At 36.5% G+C, this 23,499-nt stretch overlaps 1 protein-coding gene across 2 annotated transcripts in view; it reads right to left on the minus strand.

Annotated features, from left to right (window-relative positions):
- The window catches only part of ITGA8 (integrin subunit alpha 8), a 193,911-nt gene that overhangs the window by 129,501 nt on the left and 40,911 nt on the right, over positions 1 to 23,499 (minus strand). For both annotated transcript variants that reach the window (XM_033100690.1, XM_033100689.1), the window contains exons 3-5: positions 11,710 to 11,810; positions 8,745 to 8,868; positions 848 to 909 (exon numbers count right to left, since the gene is read on the minus strand). In XM_033100690.1, coding sequence (XP_032956581.1) covers positions 848 to 909; positions 8,745 to 8,868; positions 11,710 to 11,810 — 287 coding nt within the window. The remainder of the gene's footprint in view (positions 1 to 847; positions 910 to 8,744; positions 8,869 to 11,709; positions 11,811 to 23,499) is intronic.

Consider the following 23,499-nt stretch of genomic DNA (forward strand, 5'->3'; position numbering starts at 1 on the left):
ACGCAGTTAGTTCAGTTGAATTCTCTCCCCTGAGAATATATAAGTTCAGGGGTTTTTTTGGCACTGCTGCAATGAAGCAAAATATCTACATATTTAGTGCTTTGCAATTAGCAGACATGGTCTTTTGAGCGTTGGCAATAAAATGAAAATTTGGTTCCTATTTATCTCAAGGCCACAGTGATGCCTATTTTTTTCCCATATATATATCTGCAAACCCACCCTTCCCAGGAGAGAGCAGAAAGTCCAGACTAGCAAATATAAATTTTCTCTCTTACATAACCCCATCTTCTATACTCTGCATCTTTAATTTTCAGTGGGGGAAGAAAAGGCAGAGAGTAAAATGTCAGATGTTGATGAAATTTATATTTTTAAAACCATGGAGTCTTTGCCTCTTGTATTCTTATTACACATCTCTGTGTTTAATTTTGGGTAAGAATATGTGAATTTTAACACACGTTGAATCTAATAGGTCAATGACAGCAAAGAGATAAAACATTTTACAGATGCTTGTGATCTCTTCAGAAGCACATTTCTTTACTGAGTTTTTGAGATTATTTTCATTTAAAAATGATTACCACAAGGGGTGGGAAGAAAGACGGTTGTTTTTTATCATATGTATTTCTGTACTATTTTAGTAGGTTATCATATGCATAGACTAGTGGAAATAAAGAGTAAGCAAAAAAATTTAAAGGAGTTGCAAAAAGAGGCTAGATATATACCCAAAGGTTCTTTTGTTGTTGCTGGTTACTGAGGGATGAGGGTAGAAGTGAGAGGCAGACGGTAAAAAAAAAAAAAAAAAATTCAGGTAAGATCAATATTTAGGAGGTACAAGGAAAAAGGAATTCACCTTATAAAAATCCAGACTAAATCCTGCTTGGCAGTAACCCTGTCCTTCAGGATCAGCATTACCTAGAATGATCAAAATATATATGATGTTATAATGTCATCATTCCCAAGACATATTTTAATAACCAATTCAGGATATTCTCATTTTCTCTGTAGACTTCTTCTACATTTAAAATGGTCAATATATGTTTTATATTTACTTTTAAATTTATTCCAAGTCATTTATTAAAACTATTTCCATCATTTTCTTGTCCCAAGTATCATTGTGATTCTAGAGTAAGATCCATAGGAAAGACGTCCCTTGGAGTTATTATACTGGGTTTTACAACTCACGTTTGAAGAAATGAAATCTCCACCTCCCAACTAGGCCTCAGGTCTCCAAGTGGCAGTATGTGTTCCTGCATTGACTGTGTGTTCTGAATGAAACCAGATCATTCCCAAAAGCAATGTCTTGAGGAAGGGAGGGCTAAACGTACTGGTCACCAGGGTGAGGGCACCAACAAATATGCCAACTTTTATGATTTCTAATAGGAAATTAACTTTACATTATTCTATTGCCATTAGTTAGGTCAGTTTGGAAATTGCATTTCTGGTCACAGTGAATCTCGGACATTGCAATGCTAGTGTTCACAAGAGAGCAAACTCTAGTAAAGGCTTATTTTGTAGTCTGTCCAATCCAGGTCACTAACGGAATGCACCATTTTTTGAAACAATAGACTGGCCCGACATGGGAATTCCCATGATATTGTCATTAAAAAGTCTCTAGGACAGTAGGATCAGGAATGTACTACTTGTCACTTTTACTTTTAAAGAGTTTCTACAACTTCTAAAGTGCTTAAATTAAATCCAAAATGTAGTTCAGTAGAGGAGAATTTAATCGTTACATAGTTAGATATGAACATGTAAATAATGACTCCTTTCTTATCAAGGATCTTCCTGAATGGAAACTAGAAGAAGATGGCAGGAGAAGAAATGCACATCATCAAAGAAAAAATTCATAGACTGGGTATGTGCCTGTTCCAGAAGCTTTTTGAAATAGGTTTGACCTTTCCAGCTTTCCCTAGAATGTTTTCTGGTGTTTTTTTTTTCCCCATTGGCTAGTACTCAGCTAATTTTAGCATTGTCATCACCTACTCATTTCAGATGCTCCTTTTATATTTTAAAATACTTTTCTACCTCAAACACTGTGGATTTTTTTTTCTTATTGTTGTGGGGGTAGGAGGGGGGTGATGATGAGATCTGTTTTTAATTCAAATGTCAATTAATGCTTTGTGTTTTTTTAAGCTAAGTTCTTTTCTGCCAGTTTTATTAAGGTAAACTTAACATACAAAAACATTGCACGTTTTAATGTATACATATGCACACATCTGTGATACCATCACCACAATCAAGGAAATAAACATATCCATCACCTCTAAAATATTTCTAGTGTCCCTTGCTTTTCGTGGTTTGTTTTTTGTGATAAAAACACTTAACATGAGATCTACCCTCTTAAGAAATTTTTAAATGCATGATACCTTACAATGTATTTTAACAAAATTTGTTCCTTATTTGATAACAATATTTTGTAGTTTATAGTTATGAATGCTATAAAATAGTTCCCTAAAAGTTCATCTCTATAACTTCAAATGTCTATGTACCATTTTTCTGGCTCACATGTGTAAATATTTGTATGCATCTAGAAATAAATATGAATACAAATATATATGAATACATGATATGTAATGTAAACATACATATGTAATCTTGAGTATATTTAAGACATACTTTTTTAATGCACAAACATTTCTAAAAATCCTTTTGAAAATCAACTGATTTTTGTATTTTTAACATTGTAAATTATTCAAAAGAGAAGTATAACTGTTCTTTGCAATTATTTTGCTTCAAAACTGAAAAAATTAAGAGAAAATAATAATTTTTCATAAAATTAATTGAGAAAATAACCAACCTCAAATGTTTAAGTGGTGACTATAATAAAATGTGAGGTTCTTTCTTTTGCAAAGCAATTTTTTTCTCTTAGAATTATAGTTCATGAGAGCTGAAGGAATTTTTCTTCCTGGAATTTCAGAGCACTTATAAACTTTACAATTATGTCCCAGAGTGAACTTAGGAATCCAGGGAATCATGCTGAGCCCTCGCTACTCTTTGTTGGCTTCCAAAGTAGAATGAGGGTGTAAGTAAACCATCGCCACCCGATTTATGAATGACCGTAAGAGCTTTAGGCTCACCATTAATATGAATGAGCAGATTAGCACCCATATTGCTCCAAGTTATCAGGGGAGGGGGTTTGTGGTGTGGATGAACATGAGTGCGTTCTTTAAATTCTCTTCCGAAAATAATACTGCTGATGTTCCTGTTCTCTGAGACCGTCCATATGCTCATGAACAAGCCAGCTTTGTGTTAATGAACTGTGAACTCCTGAGGAAGACAGGAAGTATGCTCCTTGGGTGGACTGGAGAAGGAAGAATCGTTAGAGACCAGGAGGATGTGAAAACCATGGATGTGTACTAAAGTTGAAAGAATTCTTGGCAACTTATTTAGTTATTCCGCAACTCAACATAAACTCCACTTCTTTAATTAAATTTATTGGGGTGGCATTGGTTAGTAAAATTATATAGATTTCAAGTGCACAGTGCTGTAATACATCATCTATATGCTGCATGTGTGTTCACCACCCAGAGTCAGTTCTCCTTCCGTCACCACATATTTGAGCCCCTTTATCCTCTTCTACCACCCCCTCCTCTTCCCTTACCCTCTGGTATCCACTAAACTGTTGTCTGTGCATTTGAGTTTTTGTTTGTTTGTCTTATTTGTTTGTTGTTTTCAGTTTTATATGCCACATACGAATGAAATCATATGGTTCTCGACTTTTCTGTTGTACTTATTTCACTTAGCATAATAATCTCAAGATCCATCCATGTTGTCACAAATGGCAATATTTCATCTTTTCTTATGGCAGAATAGTATTCCAGTATATAGGAGTATATGTACCACATCTTCTTTATCTAGTCATCTATTGAAGGACACTTGGTTGTTTTCATGACTTGGCCACTGTGAATAATGCTGCAGTGAACATCGGAGCACATATATCTTTGCGGAAAAATATTTTCAGATTTTGGGGTAGATACCCAGAAGAGGGATTGCTGAGTCGTATGGTAATTCTATTCTTAATTTTTTGAGGAACCTCCATACTGTTTTCCATAGTGGCTGCACCAGTTTACCTTCCCCCCCAGCAATGTAGGAGGGTTCCTTTTTCTCCACAGCCTATTCAACACTTGTTATTATTTGTCTTGTTGATGATAGCCATTCTAACAGGTGTGAGGTGGTATCTCATTGTGGTTTTGACGTGCATTTCCCTAATAGCTAGTGAAGGTGAGCATATTTTTAAGTATCTATTGGCCATTGTATGTCTTCTTGGGAGAAGTGTCTGCTCCGGACTTTGCCCATTTTTTTAATTGGATTTTTTGTTTTTTGTTGATGAGCTGTATGAGTTCTTGATGTATTTTGGATATTAGCCCCTTATTGGAGGTGTTGTTCACCAATATCTTCTCCCATTCAGCTGGCTTCTTCTTTGTTTTGTTGGTTTCTTTTGCTGTGAAGGAGCTTTTTAGTTGGATATAGTCCCATTCATTTATTTTTGCTTTTACTTCCCTTGCCTTTGAGGTCAAATTCATAAAATCCTCTCTAAAACCTAGGTCCGTAAATTTAGTACCTATGCTTTCTTCTATGCAGTTTATTGTTTCAGGTCTTATGTTTAGGTCTTTGATCCATTTTGGGTTAATTTTGGTACATATTGACAGCAGTCTATAAACTCCACTTTTAACTTTGTCAAGCTATTCTTTCAGTTAGGAAAATAAACAGTAAGTAAATTGGCATTATAATGTGCTGTGTAACTCAAGATGCAAGCCTCCTATGATTTATATCTTTAGGTAATGGTTCAAACTCACACTGCAGTCTAGATGCCACGTGCTGTATTTTAATCTGAGCTCTCCCATCGCATAAGCAGTCAGTCAAAAAGGCAGAACAAGAAGCAGCGACAAGTGTTTTAAATGATTATCCTAGATGTTAGTGGGAAGAATGATATGTCATGAGGGCAAGAGGCGCGTGAAGGATGGGTTCGTCTTTTTAGCTGCAATTGTTTACTATTATGGGTAAGCATCTTTAGCAAATCATGAGCACTATGATGCACATAGGTATAAAAATTGATGAAACAAGTTCTGTATTAAATCTCAGCTCTACAATTAATTCTGAGAAAATTCAGGATTTAACTTATCTCTCTACGTGATTTTTATCTTTAGCATAATAATGACTTCTTACTGAACACAGGAGCACAGCCCCTTCCGTGGAACATGACACAAAATATGGCTCTTATTGCTGTAGCCTGCGCCTGGAAAGCTCCCCACTTCCCTACTTCAACAGTCATTTGCGAAGAGATGCCCTTCTCATCTTCCTGTGGAAAAGCTCCTCTCTCTGCCCAGACCATGTCACTCCCTTCTCACCTGCTTTGTTATATTTTTCTTTGTAGCACTTTCACTACCTAACATTATATTAGGACTTTATTTACTCTTTCAAATTTTTTTTTTTAAAGATTTTATTGGGGAAGGGGAACAGGACTTTATTGGGGAACAGTGTGTACTTCCAGGACTTTTTTCCAAGTCAAGTTATTGTCCTTTCAGTCTTAGTGGTGGAAAGCACAGCTCAGCTCCAGGTCCAGCTGCCGTTGCTAGTTGCAGGGGGCACAGCCCCACCATCTCCTGCGGGAGTTGAACCAGCAAACTTGTGGTTGAGAGGACGCGCTCCAACCAACTGAGCCATCCGAGGCAGCTAAACTCAAGGTGCTGTGTTCAATCTTAGTTGCAGGGGGCGGAGCCCAGCATCCCTTGCAGGACTTGAACCGGCAACCTTGTGGTTGAGAGCCCACTGGCCCATGTGGGAATCGAACCGGCAGCCTTCGGAGTTAGGAGCACGGAGCTCCAACCACCTGAGCCACTGGGCCGGCCCTACTCTTTCAAACAATTTTATGGAGATGTAATTGACATGTAACATTGTATTAGTCAAATGTGTACAACCTAATTTGATATATATATACATACTGTGAAATGATCACCACAATAAGTTTAGTTAATATCCATCAGCACACATAGTTACAAGTTTTTCCTTTTTCTTGTGATGAGAGCTGTTAAGAATCTACTCTCTTAGTAACTTTCAAATATAAAATATAGTATTATTAACTATAGTCACCATGCTGCACATTGCATCCCCAGGATTTATAACTTGAAGTTTGTTCCTTTTCACCACCTTCACCCATTTGGTTCCCCATCACGACCACCATTGGCAACCACCAATCTGTTTTCTGTATCCAGGAGTTTGTATCTTGTTTTTGTTTTTGTTTTTTAGATTCCACATATAAGTGAGATCATACAGATATGTAAAGACATATTTGTCTTTCTCTGTCTGACTTATTTCACTTAGCATAATGCCCTCAAGGTCCTTTCATGTTGTTGCAAATGGCAGGATTTCATTCTTTTTATGGCTGAATAATATTCCATTGTATATATACCACATTTTCTTTATCCACTTATCTATCAATGGACACTTAAGTTATTTCCAAGTCTTGGCTCTTGAAAATCATGCTGCGATGAACATGACGGTGCAGATGTCTTTTCAAGACAGTGATTTCATTTCCTTCAGATATGTACCCAGAAGTGGAATTGCTGAATCTCAGCTTATTTATTTACATGTTTGTTGTCTGTCTCACCCATTAAAATGTAAGTCTCTTGAAGACAGGGATTTGTTTCTCTTGTTCTGGGCGTTAGTTTCTAAACATAGAATTAGTGCTCAATGTGTTTAATAAACGTGTTGAATACGTAACTAAGTCCCATTATCTACAAGAAACCCCTGTTTTAAAACCATTTAAAGTAAAATCCTAATTTCAGCTGACATTTGTCATGATGTAAGGAAGTGGCTGATTTACGTTAGTATTTTTAAACAGGAAGTCATAATCTTCTTTGTGCCAAAATCCTCACCGCAAACCATCAAAGTTAGCTGTTCCACTCTGAGTCCTTTAGATTTCTAAATCTCAGCCATCTCTTTATTAACTCTCTATTATCACTGACCCCTTCTTTTTTTTAAATTGTAACACAATTTCATTTAAGTGCTTTATTATTTAAATTTTAAAAAAATTTTCAATTACAGTTGACATTCAATATTATTATATATTAGTTTCAGGTGTGCAGCATAGTAATTAGACCTTTATATAAGTTATGAAATGGTCCCCCAGTAAGTCTAGTACCCACTGGGCACCATACATAGTTATTACAGTATTATTGACTATATTCCCTATGCTGTACTTTACATCCCAGTAACTATTTTGTAACTACCAATCTGTCCTTTTTAATCCCTTCACCTCTTTCACCCAGCTCTCCAACTCCCCTCCCATCTGGCAAATATCATAACTGATCCATTCTTAATTTTATTGATTTTTTTCTTATACTTGTTCATTATTTTGCCTAAAGTAATCTTGAATTTAAAAAGTTACTAAAATAGGGAAAATTTACTTGCAATTTTGAGAATCTAATTCGAGATTGAGTTTTTAAAAATCAATATCCGGAAATCAGTCACTAGAATGTTCTTTCTAATGCCATTTTCCTCAATGTGGTCTTGTGAATTGTCAAGAAAAAGAATAAAAATCCATTGGTTGCTTCCTGATAAATTCCAGTGGCCTACATGATACATAGAAAAATGGGAGAGTTCACAATAGGGCTCAGTGTGCATCAATCAATCACTAATAACGTCCCAAAGTCCTTGGGTACGCCTCCAAGACGAAGTGATTAAACAGCAGTGCCCCAAAGATGGCACTCACAGGTTCGCTTTAAAGGATGCTTCACTGGAAGAGTCCTAGAACCGCCAGGTGAGAGGAGGCCTCTACGTGTACCGAGTCTTTTTGATAAACGGGGATTAAACACCTAAAGGAGAAAGCCGTATCACGCAGATAACCCGAGTCCACAGCTGCCAAAGAACGCAGCAGCCATTGAGAGCACAGGCTGACTAGAGAGCTCAAATGCAATGTGTCCCCAGGTCCAAGCATGCTAATCTTAACTGAAAAATACAAAGCCTTTCACAGTGAGAGGCAACAAGCATTTAAGATGAAAAAAAAAACAAAAAACAATAGTTATTCGGGCATCACTGATTCAGGCCAAAAAAAACAAATAGTGTTCTGATCAGGAGACAAAGGCAAAGGACATTTATGAGAAAGGGAAGGGGAACAATTACATAAATAGAAGGAAGGCATTTCAATTGGTGCAGAAAATCTAACATAGTGACGCTAATTCTAAATAATGTTTGTAATTTTCAGTCCGGTAGCCATATGTCATAAGATCTGCTTTCTTGTTATCTTTGCAAACAGTTTTTTTGGGGGACACAGTGTTGCTTTAGGCCCAGCCCTAAGGTTATTTGGCCTTGTTTTAACATTCCAAAGGTTTGAGGCAGAAGAGGGGCAAGGCAGTTCCTCAGGGATGGCAGCTCTAGCTCCATTTTAAAGTGGCTCTGTTTCTGTTACTATTATTTTCTTACAATAACCAACAGCATCCTTGCGATTAATGAGTCAAGTGGGTGGTCAGCATTCTTTAGATCACAGCACGACTTTTGAATCCCAACAGCGAGTTTAAGACCTCCAATAAGGACCCAATCAATTCTACTGCAAACTATCTCACAGCCAGAAATTCTCTAACACAGGGACGAAGATAGCAGAATTCCGTATCTTGGCTCTCCTGCCACAGCAATCCTGGAAGATGGTCAGTAATCTTTATCCCCATTTCATTTTCCTTACCAATGGGCTGCTGACATTACCTGTACGGTCTTGAGCTAAATTTCAGTCTCAACAAATCAAAATAACTTACTGTTCCGACAAGGAGAGTACTCAGCATACGCGCTGAAATTCTGAATTGCTACGTAGCAAGTGCCGACTGGGTCCTTTTCTGGTGCGGATTTAAGAGTTCTCCAGTGATATAACGGTGCGCAAGCCTGGGAAACATCAAAGGCAATAAATATTTTTTTTGACGTAGGTTCCTCATACTATGATTTCATTTGACTTGTTGATTAATGTACCTAAATTTGTGACAAACAATATTAAATGATTAGGTGAATTAATTGGCCTCCAGCATGCTAATGAGTACCTTGGTAGTCAGAGTTAATTAAACTTCCAAAGCCAATTTGTTAACATTAATGCACCGTAGAATTGGAGCCAATTAAATGTATACAAAGGAATGCATTTTCCCCCAGAGGATTTAAAATTAAATAAAAGTAACTTGGCAAAAGTCAATATTTCCTCAACGCAAAAAAACTCATAGTTGTTTTTTTTTAAATTGGACCTACATAAAAGCAAATGGTCATTTAAACAGTGAATGAATCAGTGTGACGTCTTAAAATAAGAACTAGTTCCTTTTTTGTCTAATTGTTGCTTTAAAAAAGAAACAACAAAAGAACATTTACTTTCTAATCAAAGGATGCAGACAAGTTTAAAAACCTGTTTTGTGGATTCCCCTAGTTGATCACTGAAGGTGTATCTTATGACTTTTTAAACAATCACTTTCTTTGGACATATGATGCCCTTAGCATCATGTTCTTGGCTTTATTTTTCACTTAATGGTTTTTAGTTGCATAAAACCAAAAATAATTTACAGTAATTAGAACATGATTCTTGAATGAAATATTCTGGTCACTTCTTCAAAAGCTTAGACTCTTAACAAGAGGATGATATTTGAAAGGATACCAAATATAAAAAAAGATATAAGAAATCCTCTTTAAGTTAATTAAATCACATTAATTTTGCTAGGAATGAGAGACAATAAAAATAAATGTGGAGAAAACAAGGCACCTTTTGACTTGTTTTGCTAGCTCTATTCCTCCATAAGTGTTTTATCTGATTATACCAGCAGTCATTTACAATGACACAGAATTACAAATTCCTAGCATATGGAACCACTAGCTTATCTCCTAATTTAATGACATCACACTTAAAATAATGCCAGAAAAGTGAAGGCAGTTCCCAATTTTCAAGTCCTTTCATGATTTCAGAGGTATCTGTGGTAATCAGTCCAAGGTATAACTACTTTTAGTAAAGATAACTTACATTCTCAATTAAAAAAAGGTGCTTCTACAGCTTAAGCTGTTTTGGTTTTGCAACTCTATATATTGGGATGTCTCTGCCAATATTTAAAAATTCTAATTCATTTCAGTTCTCCTGTCTTAAGGTACTCTTAGTGAACTGACAAGTTATGTGGTTAATACATTTAACATAAGGTGCAGATGGTGAAAAGTAGGAGGGGGTTTGAGCAGTGAGAGCATTCACCTGTGTGGCTGGGTATTATGACAGCTGGCCTCACCTTCCCTGTCACCATAAGACATTTAAATGCCATGAAAATTCTTTTCAGTGCTTGCCTGCTGTCAGCTCTAAATGTTATCCTTTTTATATCTGCTCAGTTTCACAGTGACGTGAAACCACAGTGTGATGTACTTGGTCTTTAACCCAAACTTAACATGTACACACCTGATACCTAGATCTTCAAAATGATACTTCTGTTTGCTGCATTTTGCAGTTGTAATAATTGTCACATAGGATAGAATTTAATTCTTGATTCTGTTAAGTTTCAGTGGTCATTTCAGTGGTACTTGAAATGTACTCTATATTATCCTATTTCCTTTGCATTTCCTTGAAAATGCAAGCATGCCCCCAGATTAACCATTATGACTTGGGGCATTGTTTTATTTTCAATGATTTTGAAGGCTTCTATAAATATTGAATAAATGCACAACAATTATGTTACAGAAACATAAGAAAGACTTAAAAAGAAATCAGTACAGCACCTGAAACATTTTTGAATCCTAAATAGTCATTACATGATTATTTCAATAGTAATTCATGTAAGTCATACATCACTAAAGGATAAAAAAAGTTTTTACCAATTCTGGATTGTGAAAACTGTATCAATGCAAATACAGTTCTACAGAGAGCATATTGTAAATGCTGGGTTTGTAACTAGAGAGGACTAACTGTATTTTATACATTACCTGTTTTATGTAAAAATCTTTTGGGATGGTTAACCACACACCAAATAAAATAAGGCATTTTCTATAGAAACTTATTAAATCATAATTCAAGCACCTTCAAAGAAATCCTAAAAACCAAATTATTGCTTTGCTATTATAAGGAAATTAAAGCCTACAGTTTAAAAAATTTCCCCAACAAAAAAATGTCTATATTAGCTTAATGCCATCATCTATTTCTCAATAACTTAGACATGTATCATCACTCAAAATAATAAGAGAATAGAATCATAAAGTTATATCATTTTAAAGCTGAAATATATCTATTTGGGAGTGAGAGTTTTTAAAGTTAAAAAGTATTAATGTACTCAGAGAACCATATGGTTAATACTTATATTTTTAAATAAAGGTTTCCTTTAGTTCTAAAAAAGAGGAATGACATTACAGTCAATTAACTTTTAACAAATCCTAACCATAGTAGTCCTATTTCTCTGGTCAATTTTTAATCAATCCTCTAAATCAATCTTAAGCAATAAACTATTTACCTCTTTAAGATGTAGCTTTTATTTTTCTATCTTCCTTAGTTGTTTTGAAATATTTGAAAATATCTCATTGATCTGGAAAACAAGTTTTATTTCCTATTGCTTTAAACACAGTCTTTAATTATAAGCACTCAATTTCTGTTTTAGAATGCTGATAAGCTTACTTTGAAAGTCTGACATAGTCTTAGATGAACGGATTTTTGTAAATATGAGCTCTAAAGCATTTCAGTGTACATTTTATTCCCTGGCAATCCATGAGCACCCAATTCATACTCACCACCACTTTTCCTCTGTGAGCTCTCACGGTCGCTCCAAACCATTGATTTGATTTAAACTCTATGGGTTCCTTGGTTCCATTAACTCTGATCTTTCTGTTGTCTGAGAAGGAGGACATGAATTGTTAATAATAACTTGTAAAATGTGGCAGCCAATTAAAATATGTGATAATGAACTCATCCATTAAAAATACTCGAAAAACAATTTTCATAGAGAGGGGGATTTTCTTTGACTAAGTAAGTCTAAGCTAGACTTTTCATTTAGAACAATACCAATTATTAAAAGATGTATTGGAACATGTATTTGAACATTTCACCACTTAAAGGAAACATTTTGTTTTACGACTTGCATTTTCAGAGCTAACAGTACGGTAAATCTGACGTGGACTCTTGAGAGTCTCGAATCTATACTTTTGTCATTGATTTGTGTCAGATCAAAGACCAAACGTATATAACTTCTCTAAAGAATTCTGAATCTTTTCCAATAGTGAAACGCATAGACATAGGCATCTCCCTGGTCGGGAGGCACAAGCTTTCTCGACGTGGGTTAGCAGGAATCAGCATGGAGGACTCCCAAGGCCTCGGTTTTTAACTGAGTAACATGTGTCCACACAGCCACAGAAAATAACACCTCAACACAGTTTTACATACACTTGGCAGATGTCAGCATGAGGGGGGCCGTCTGGGTAGAAACTCAATCCAATTATAGCACACTGCAGGTCTTAATAAGAAGCAGATATCTTTTCTTTCACTCTTGATTCCCGGTCAAAGTATTTCCCACATGGCTCTAACCACATGGTTCTAACTGGAGCTTCCTCAGTAATAACTAATGAATTTCGAGAGACATTTGTACTAGGGTATCTTATTTGTTTGTGTTTCCTTTGGTATGCATTTAATTTTTCCTCCTTGACGCTATAATAAACGCATTACAACATGAACTTTTAACTCCTATTAAATGAGGCCAAAATATACATGTAATTAACCTTCAATTGAGTTTACATATGATTACAGGCTATTTAAAAAGGAATAAATTATATATACTCAATCTGAACCTAAAATTTACATTTTGACATATTAGTAGAAAATCATGAATTTCCTTCTTACAAATGGTATGCCTTTGATGTTGCTGGGCTTTAAAAAACAAATGTTCTGGAAATCCTTACCTCAATTGCACATAACTGGCAAAGAATTAGAGCATCTTACAAGACTACAATATAAAATTGAAAATATAAACATTTCTATTTGCTTCTAGACACCTTGGAAGATCGTAGAACTCAAAGGATCTTGTCACCATTAACTGGGTGATCTTGGGCAATTGATTTAATCTTTTGGAGTTTTGATTTCTTCTGTAAAATGAGGCTGAGATCACCTTCCCCCTTTCCTTTTTCACAAGTGATCATAATCATAAAGATCACATAAGATAAAGGAATTTTTAAAAATTTTAATTTTATTTATTTTAATGAAAGTTTATTGGGATGACAATGGTTAGTAAAGTTACATAGGTTTTCAAGTGTACAATTCTGTAATACATCATCTATATATATAAAAAATACATAAAGGAATGTGAAAGTGCTTCATAAGCTGAGAAGTTGTATGTATAATTAGAAACTTATAAACTCCAAGTCAAGAATTGGAGAGGACCTCACAGACACACATGTATAATGTGTTATTATTAGTGATTTGTGATACTCAGCAATGAAATTAGTGACACCTCACAGAATGTCAATGTGGCTTTCATTAAAGCCCAGGGAGAAAGTGCTACAGTGCTGAGATTTCGAAACCAGTAAAAGCCATGGAAAGAAGTCCAGCACCTCAAAAATACAAATACTTACAGGAGATCCCAAAGGATTTAAGAAAAGCAGGTGGCTGGGAGGAAGACAATGGATTATGGGGAAAGAGAAGCCACTTCCAAACTCGGCCTCGTTTTGCTAGAGAAAATGATATGACTCTTCTTTTGTGATTCCTGAGGTGTCTTTTCTGCTATTATAAGGTTAAACTATATAATAACTTGGTTAAAAGTATAACTCATGGGTTATTTTTCAGCCACAAATTTCTTCTGGACCAAGGATACAAAGGAATGGACATGAACAGGCATTGTAGGAAAAAAAGAAATCACATAGCCTGTAATTTCATGGAGAGATCCTAAGCCTCAAATTAAAACAATAATGATTTAACACTTATCGTCTACCAGTTTGGCAAAGAATGATATTCACATTGCTTTCAAGATAAAAACTTGATGCAGCATTTTGGAAGGGCCATTTGGCAACATATATCAAAATTTTAAATGTAAATTTTTAAATTTCTTTTTGACCAAGGAATTCTGCTTCTAGGATTTTGCTCAAAGGAAATGATTATGGAAATACTTTAAGATACAATATGAAGATATTTGCTGTACTGTTTGTGATAGCAAACCCTGGAACAACTTAAATCTTCATAAGGACGGGATTCAAAAATAAATTTCTGTTATCTATAAAACAGACTACTAGTCAACTGTTAGAACATATACAATAGGTTTGTATGCACAGATACAGAATAATATCTACAAAATATATTCTTCTTTTTAGCTTTTCCGAGGCTTTAACAAAGTACAAAAAGTACAAGGACTTAAGATAATAAACACTTGTGTTCCCAACAGGCAGCCTCGACCATTTTTAAGTTTTTTAACCTTTATCCCTCTACCTCTCTCTCCAGTTCCATTCTCCTCTCCTCCTCCTCCAGAAGTATGAACTTGATGTGTACACTTCTGGCCGTTTAAAAAACAATGTCCACAAATAATATAGAACAGGGTCTGCAAATGTTTCCGTAAAGGATTGGGAATCAATGTTTTAGGCTTCGCGGTCTCTGTGGTCTTTGTCACACTGCTCATTGCAGCCCTTGTAGCCGAAATAGCCTGTGGACAATATGTAAGAGCATAGGCGTGGCTGTTTTCCAATAAAACTTTATTTACAGACACAGAAGTTTGAGTTTCATGTAATTTTCACGTGTCATTAAATATTATTCATTAAAAAGTGTTTTCCAAACATTTAATAATGTAAAAACTACTCTTAGCTTATAGGCCACAAAACAAAACAAAACAACAACAAAAAAAATAGGTGGCGGGTCAGATTTAGTTGTAGTTTGCCAGCAATTGATTATTATTCAGTATTCTTTGGTGGATTCCTTTAACTAGAAAAGATGGTACTGTGCTATCAGTATGTAGCAGTCTTGTGCTTGACACTGAATTTTACGTTTGTTGAGATATATCCATGTTTAGATAGATAGATAGATAGATGATAGATAGATAGGTAAATATAGATAACTCATTCTTTTTTACCCCTGTATAGTATTGTATCTCATTGAAGAGGCATCTACATTTTATTTATCTATTACATTGACATATGAACATTTAGGTTTTTCAGTTTTTCCACTCCAATAAACAGGTGCCCTGAGAATCCTTATGTCCATTTCTATCTGCATAAATACAGAAGTTTCTTTCAGGCGCTAGACTAGAAATGACAGTGTTGGGTCATGGAGAATTATCATATCCATTTTATCATCTATGCCAACTGATCTCCAAAGTAGCTACAATTTCCATGCATACTAGCAGCTCATGAGAGAGGGACCATCAACTCTCGATACTGTAGGCCTCTTAAGACTATGAAATGGTACCTCATTTTGTTCCGTTTTCATCTGCCTGTCCCTGAGTATTAGTGAGGTGGATCATCATTTTATGCTCATGGACCATACAGGTGTTCCTTCTGTGAATTGCTAGTTCATATCCTTTGCTCGTTTCCTTGTTTGGTTATTAGTTGTATCAATTAGTAAGAATTCAACATGTATTCCGAGTATTGATTCTTTTTCCTCATGTATATGTTGCAAATATCTTCTCCCAATTTTTGCTAGTCTTTTACCTTTGTTTATGGGCATTGTTGTCCATCTGGAATTTGGTTTTGTATATGATGTGGTATAGATGTTTTACTTATTTTCAGCATGAAAGGCCAGCTGGCCCAACACTGTTATTGAACAATCCATCTTTTTTTCTCGGAGAGTGGTAATTCCACCTCTGCAGTAATAACTCCTGACACAGCCAAAGGGGGGGCAATATAATCTGGCCCCTGCCTACCTCTCGCACCTTAGCTCCTCCCACTTTTTCACTCTCTTTAAGCTGCAGACATACTACCTCTCTTGAACATGCCCAGCTTTTTCTGTCTCCTTATTGCGTTTATTATTCCTGCTGCCTGAAATACTCATCCCACGGTTTTCTATCATGGCTGCCTCCTCATTACTCAGGTTTTAGCTCAAACGCCACTTCCTCCAAGACACCTTCCCTGAGCAGCCAGTTCTCTGCCCGTTGTCATTCATCTCCCATTGCCTTTTATACTTTTCTTCATAGCACCTTCCCATCTGAGATGATCTTATTTCTTAGTCTGAATGCTTATTGACTGTCTCTCCCCTTCAGATATCCATAAATCTCACGGACAGAAATGCTCTCTGCGTCACCTCTGCATTTCCCATTTCTAGAACAGTGCTTGGCACACAATAGGCCCTCATAAGTTTTTGTTACATGACCAAGCTCTTATCTATTCGTTCAAAAGTTTGTCTAGGACATTGCTCAGTGTAAAGGACACCTTCCTTTAAAAACCAAACGTTCTGTGTATGGATATGTGTAAGTGTATAGACACCAAACTGTTAGTGTTGTTTATCTTGAAGACAGGCAGTGTCCATGTTTCAATGGCTTTTTATATTTTAGCCTCAGAGATTTCTGTATTGTTTGAGTTTTGATGCAACAGAGAACCTTATTGCATCTATGATGAAAGAAAGAAAGAAATAGACAGAGAGAGAGAGAGAGAGAGAGAGAGAGAGAGAGAGAGAGAGAGAGAGAGAGAGAAAGAAAGAAAGAAAGAAAGAAAGAAAGAAAGAAAGAAAGAAAGAAAGAAAGAAAGAAAGAAAGGAAGAAAGAAAGAAAGAAAGAAAACCTAAAGATAAAATAAAAAGAGTTGTAGGCCAACCCGAGAAACTGAGATGGGTGGTAGCAATAAATTGGATTTGGCTTGTCTGACATTTCTGGGCTTGATGGCACCTCTCTGAAATTGGCAGCACTGGTCTCTGGGCAACTGAATCCCAACGTGTGGCGAGCCTACTCACTGTTGGTTCCTTTTTCATGGAAACATTCATTTCAGAGCAGAGTGAGGGGATGTAGAATATGGTGCACATATGGTCTACAAGCACATTTTTCTAATCTTTTAGTTTAGTAAAATGGGAGGAATTACAAGAAGTGAAGATAGATCACCATGGGAGAGAGAAGAGAAAAGCTGAAACTGACACAGGTGTGACTAAACGTTTTGGCAGATGGACGATTTTTGAAAACTATTTATAAAGTCCTCGACCTCATACTGGAAAACAACAAGTTTCTCTAGAACCTTAAGTCATCACTTTAAGTGCATCGCCTTAGGAATTTTCTCAAAGCCATTGCAGGAGCTGTCCAGACATTTCTAACCAGGAAAAAGGGAAAAGAAATCTTTAAACGTTTGTTTATAATCTTTCCCATAGTCAATGTATGCTGTAAAAGTTTCACTGAAATTGAAACTCTGTATCTGAGAACAGGAAATACTCATATGAAAAATTCAAAATAAAATAGCTTGTGGCCGGAGAACTCCTTGTCTAAAAGAAACAAATCCAAGAAAAGAACCTGGATTGATTTTTCGTGTCACAGAAAATTAAATTTCCAAATGTATGAGTCCAAATACCCTAAAATGATTACTAAAAACCGTTAAATAATACCTCTGTAGCCTTAATACTCTTGATCATCTTATTGTGAATTTTCAAGTATTTAAGAAAATGCCACACTAATTCAGTTTTCCATGTAATGTTCAAGAAAGAAATGAGTTTTTTCAGTTTTATTGAGATATAACTAACATATAGCACTGTATACGTTTAAGGTATACAGCATAATGATTTGACTTACGTGTATATCATGAAATGATTACCACAATAAGTTTAGTCAACATCAATTCTCTCGTATTGATATAAAAAAAGAAAAATTTTTCCTGATGATGAAAACTCTTAGGATCTACTCTCTTAACAACTTTCATATACACCAAAGAGCCGTGTTAATTGCAGTCATCATGCTGTACGATACATCCCCAGTACTTATTTATCTTATAACTGGAACTTTGTGCCTTTTGATCACCTTCATTCAATTCTCCCACTCCCCACACCCCATTTCTGGTACCCACAAAGCTCAACTCTTTTTCTATGAATTTGGGGTTGTTTTTTGTTGCTGTTGTTTGTAAATTCCACATACAATTGAGATCATACAGTATTTGTCTTTCTCTGTCTGATTTATTTCACTTAGCATAATGTTCTTAAGGTTCATCTAGGTTGTTGCAAATGCAGAGGTTCCTATTTTTTAATGGCTGAATAATATTCCTGTGTGTGTGTGTGTATGTGCGTGTGTGTTTAACATCTTCTTTATCCATGAATCCATCAATGGACAGAAGTGTGTTATTCTGATAAGTGAATATTCCACGTAACTGAGATTTATTATTTATACCATATACAAGGTCTGACAGTTAAGTTCGCGAACTTATTGCAACGATGTTGCTAACCTTTTTTGATATCAGAGGGATTATTCATTATGAATTTGTACTAACTGGACAGTTAACCAAGTTTACTATTTGGAAGTGCTGAAAAGGCTGCATGAGAAAGTTAGACGACCTGAACTTTTCGCCAACAATTCATGGCTCTTGCATCACGACAATGCACCAGCTCACATGGCACTGTCTGTGAAGGAGTTTTAAGCCAGTAAACAAATAACTGCGTTGGAACACCCTCCCTACTCACCTAATCTGGTCCCCAATGACTTCTTTCTTTACCCAAAGATAAAGGAAATATTGAAAGGAAGACATTTTAATGACATTCAGGAAATCAAGGGTAATACGACGACAGCTCTGATGGCCATTCCAGAAAAAGAGTTCCAAAATTACTTTGAAGGGTGGACTAGGCACTGGAATTGGTGCATAGCTTCCCAAAGGAAGCACTTCAAAGGTGACCGTAGTGATATTCAGCAATGAGGTATGTAGCACTTTTTCTAGGATGAGTTCTCGAACTTAATTGTCGGACCTCATATGTATACTACATACAAATATGTGTGTATGTACACACACACACACACACACACACACACACACACACACACACACACAGGTTTTCCTGTCCTACCTAGTAGATCAAATCTAAATACCCTGTCCTCCACTACGTAGGTCCCAGACCCCATACCTGATTTCCAGATATGGTGTTTCCTTCCATTCAGGTAACGTCCTCTATGTCTCCTACTAAGTCTCACTCTGAAACTTCATATGTGACATTACTCTTGCAAAATTCCATTCCTTTGGAATTCTAAAGTTCCATTAGTAGTTTGCCAACTAATCCAAATCACTTCCTTAAACACCCGTTTTAAAATGTAGGGCCAAAGACTCTTTGTGAATTGAAATTATTTCAGATTATCATTTGTAAAAATTCAAACAATATTAAATAACAAAACTGATATAGAGAATTATATGAGGTAGTAGGAATCCTACTCCCTGGACACAGAAGCTGTTACGTTTGGTAAACCCATCCAGCATTCAGTGTTCAAGAGGCTTCTAGCTCATTCCTCTAGTTTAAGACATTTCTTTTCTGGAAATCACGAAACTTTTATTTTAAATAATTGTTTCATATCATTATCTAAATGTTTTGTTTCATACATAACCAAATAACTACCATGTTTCCCCGAAAACAAGACCTAGCCAGACCATCAGCTCTAATGCGTCTTTTGGAGCAAAAATTAATATAAGACCCAGTCTTTTTTTAATTTAAGGCCGGGTATAATATAATATAATACCAGGTCTTATTTTAATTTTGCTCCAAAAGACTCATTAGAGCTTATGGTCCAGCTAGATCTTATTTTTGGGGAAACACAGTAATAAACCTGAGTTGAATGTATGCTTTTAGAGTTCTAATAATAATGTTTATAAATATGGGTTTGAGGTAGCATAATCAATAATGTATTACAAACTTCCTATTACATAGTTTTTTAATCTAACTGAGAATATAAAATTTTTGCCCCAATTATTTTCATGTCTATCTTATCTTCCCAAGACTAGAGATCATGTTCCCAAATTCCTGTTTTTAATAAGCAATAGTGCCTAGCCAGTGTTCTTCAGGCCGTCGCTTAGTAATAAATATGAATGAGTTTTCTACATCATATACTAGCCTTTGAAATGTTTTTCATATGTAAGTTGACTCAGGTTGTATGTAAGGTTTGTTCTGGAAATACATATGGACTTTTGTTGGTTCAATGCAAGTAATTTTTGGGTGGGTGTTCTGCTAATTTATATGATGCAGCTAGAGGAGCAAATGTTAAATGAAAGAATTACCTCTCCAAAGGGCAAAAATAAGCTATCTGCAGCAGATCAGATTCAAAACAAAAACTCCTTTAGTATGACACAAATATCTGAAAGGCAGAGCTATTTACAGTTTGGTTGTATAGATTGAGACATCAACTTAGACCTCATCTGCTGCAACTCACTCCACCTCATCTACACTGGCTAAAATGGTTTTCTCTCTCATCTCACCCACTCCCGAGAGAGACATGCTGAGACACACACATACATGAGCGTGCGCGCGCACACACACACACACACACATCACCCTTCAGCTGTCTGACCCTTTAATGATGCTCCCTCCGAAAAGCTTTCCCTGATACACAGAAAGACCCCCGCCCCATTTTCAGTCAGGGACAGGAGCCCTACTTTTGAACACCTAAAACCTTCTTCATTGTCTGCTGTTATAGCACTTATCCCTTGATTAGAACTGCCAGCCACTAATCTTCTCATCCATTGGACGTCAGAGAGTATTGCAAGGCCAGAGAGTATGTCTGTGAACAAACATCCATCTTGTTCACTATTTATAGCTAGTATAATGAGAGTCTTTTTTTAAAAAACAAAAACACTTTTATTTATTTGTGTTTTTCCAGACCCATCAGCTCCAAGTCAAGTAGTTGTTTTTAATCTAGTTGTGGAGGGTGCAGCTCACACTGGCCCATGTGGGGATCGAACCGGCAGCCTTGTTGTTAAGAGCTCCACGCGCTCTAACCAACTGAGCTAACCAGCTCCCCCCTATATAATGGCAGCCTTAACAACCACTCCGGTTTCCTGGAACACATCCTTGACAATCACCAATTCTGCACTCCCAATTTCTATTCAGTAATAAATTCTTGTTGATTCTTCTTTCTAAATCTCTCTTAAGTCCATCTACTTCTATCTCTATTGCCACTTCCATGGTCATGACCACCATTTCTTCAGCCTCAGTTTCTGCAGTGACCGCCTAGCCGGTTTCCCTTCCTCCAGGCTTGTCACCTTCAAAGGCATTCTCTGTCCTGAAGCCAGAGTTCTTTCTAAAATGCAAAAATCCCTAAAACCAGGCTTATATCACTTTGACCTTGCCAGTATCATCTCTTGTCATTCCCAACCTAGTGATTTTCTTTTAGCTCCTTGAATTTTTCATACATTCTCTCATCTCTAGGTTTTCTCACACTTGGAATAATGACCTGGGGATCAAATATCTTGGTTATATATACAGCTGGGGAAATGAGAAATCTCAATATGGCTTATATGTCACCTTCCGATTGGCAGGAGCACAGCATGCTTCTGTTCAGTGCCCAATAATTTATTTGCTTCAAGAAGTAATGAAAACCTCTCAGCATGGGAATCTCAGGAAGCAGGCTAAATGACATAAATCTCTTCAATATGACCTCAAAGCAATGCTTTTAAATACAGGATATGATTGGGTTTCAGGATGAAGGTTGTATAAACCTGCCTCCCAATAGCACTTGAAATGTATTTACACTACTCCTGTTGTATGCTTGCACTTTCCTCAGGAACTCATCCCTGTTGCCAGAGGATGTTATAGTAAAAAGGATCCCAACCATCATCTAACAGAATGGTTCATTCTGTGAAAAAAAAAAACAAAAAACAACCGCCAGTCCCAATGTTACACAAAATGGGCACTTCAGAATTCGAACCTTCTGTGTCTGCATTGTATCTTTATGGAAGAGTAACACCCAAGATGGAATTGGAATTGTCCCCTGGGAGGTCTTAAATTCCACCCCAATCAGGTAGGACCACATTGTAGGGTGAGCAGAGGCAAAAATGTATTCCTTTCACAAATAAATTCATATGTATAATTCACACGGTCCCAGTGCACTGCCTGGTAATCCTATTACTTCAGTACTCGATTCATTCTGCCGTTCTGCTGTTACGATTCACATTTTCTCCTTCTCCCAACCTTCTCTATCTACCTCCTCACTCCCAGCTGATAATCTTGCTTCTTATTTCAAGAAATGAAGAAAAAAATCAGTTTCTTCCTATCACCAAACCCACCAACCTCCTCAGAGGTGTCCCCTCACTCTGTCTTCTTTTGTCACTAAGGATGAAGGCCGTTGTGCCCCTCTAAGGCCAACCCCTCTATCTGCATAAGAATCCCACCCATCCTTTTTCCTCTTCTCAGGAATTTGTTCCTGCATACACCCCCTCTCTTTCAATCACCATTGTTTACCTCTTAATAGAATAATTCCTATTAGACTATAAACATGCTATAATATCTTCTTGTTTATTACCTTTCTGTTGTCCTATTTATAGCAAAACTCATTGAGGGAAAAAATGGCTACATAGACTCGTCTCCTGTTGGTCTTCTCCCATTCCCTTGACACACTCCACTGCAACTGCTTCTTTCAGTCATCCAGAACTTTCCATTGCCAAATCAAACGTTCAAATTTCAGTCCTTATTTCACTCTACCTCCCAAGACGTTCTTCATTGGCTTCATGACTTCTTTTACCTAACTGGCCACTCCTTCTTGGTGTCTGTCTTTCATACATCCTCAATTGTCCAGAATTTCTCTAAATGTCAGGGTGCTCCAAGACTCAGTCTCAAACTTGATCTGTCCTCTTTCTTTCCCTTCTCTTTTGTCTTTGCCTCTTTTCTTCCCTCCTCTCCTCTCCTCTCCTCTCTTCTCTCTTCATTCACAATCACTCTGTAAGTCATGGTCTTAAATATCATCTACATACTTATGACTTCCAAATTTAAATCTCCAAACCTCTTGCCTGAACTCTGGGTTTATTTATCCAACTGCCCATTTGACATCACTTGGATGTCTAATAAGCATCTCAAATTTCACATATCTGGGCTCAACTCTTGATGTCTTCTCCAAGACTTGCTCCTGCCCCACTGTTTCCTGTCTGAGTCCCATTCGTCCATTTATTCAGGTCAAAATTTTCTTTCTTCTGTACCCTTCATCCGATCTAAAATGAAATCCTACCAATTGCACTTTCAAATGAATCCCAAATCTAACCATTTCTGAATCCTAACTGCTGTCTTTCATCCAAACCATACTTCTTTATCACTGGATGAAGGAATGTCTCCCAACTAGTCTCCTTGCTCCTGCTCTTGCTTGCCTACAGTATATTAAATGTTTAAAAACATAATTCAAAGTATGTTACTTGCCTATTCAAAAGCACCATTGGCTGCCCATCACTCTTAGAATAAAATCCAAAATCCTGACCCTGGCCTTTAAGGAACTGTGTAATCTTGCCTATACCTGTCTCTTTAGTCTCACTTTAGGGGAGATTATCCTGGATTATCTGGGTGAGCCCAAAGATAATTTAAAGTGAAAGAAGGAGGCAGAAAAGGAGAACCAGAGACAGCACTGTGAAACATTGCTGGCTTTGAAAATGGAAGAGAGCCACGAACCAAGGAATGTGGGCAGCCTCTAGAAG

Source organism: Rhinolophus ferrumequinum, assembly GCF_004115265.2.
Source record: "Rhinolophus ferrumequinum isolate MPI-CBG mRhiFer1 chromosome 5 unlocalized genomic scaffold, mRhiFer1_v1.p scaffold_110_arrow_ctg1, whole genome shotgun sequence".
Lineage (NCBI taxonomy): Eukaryota > Metazoa > Chordata > Mammalia > Chiroptera > Rhinolophidae > Rhinolophus > Rhinolophus ferrumequinum.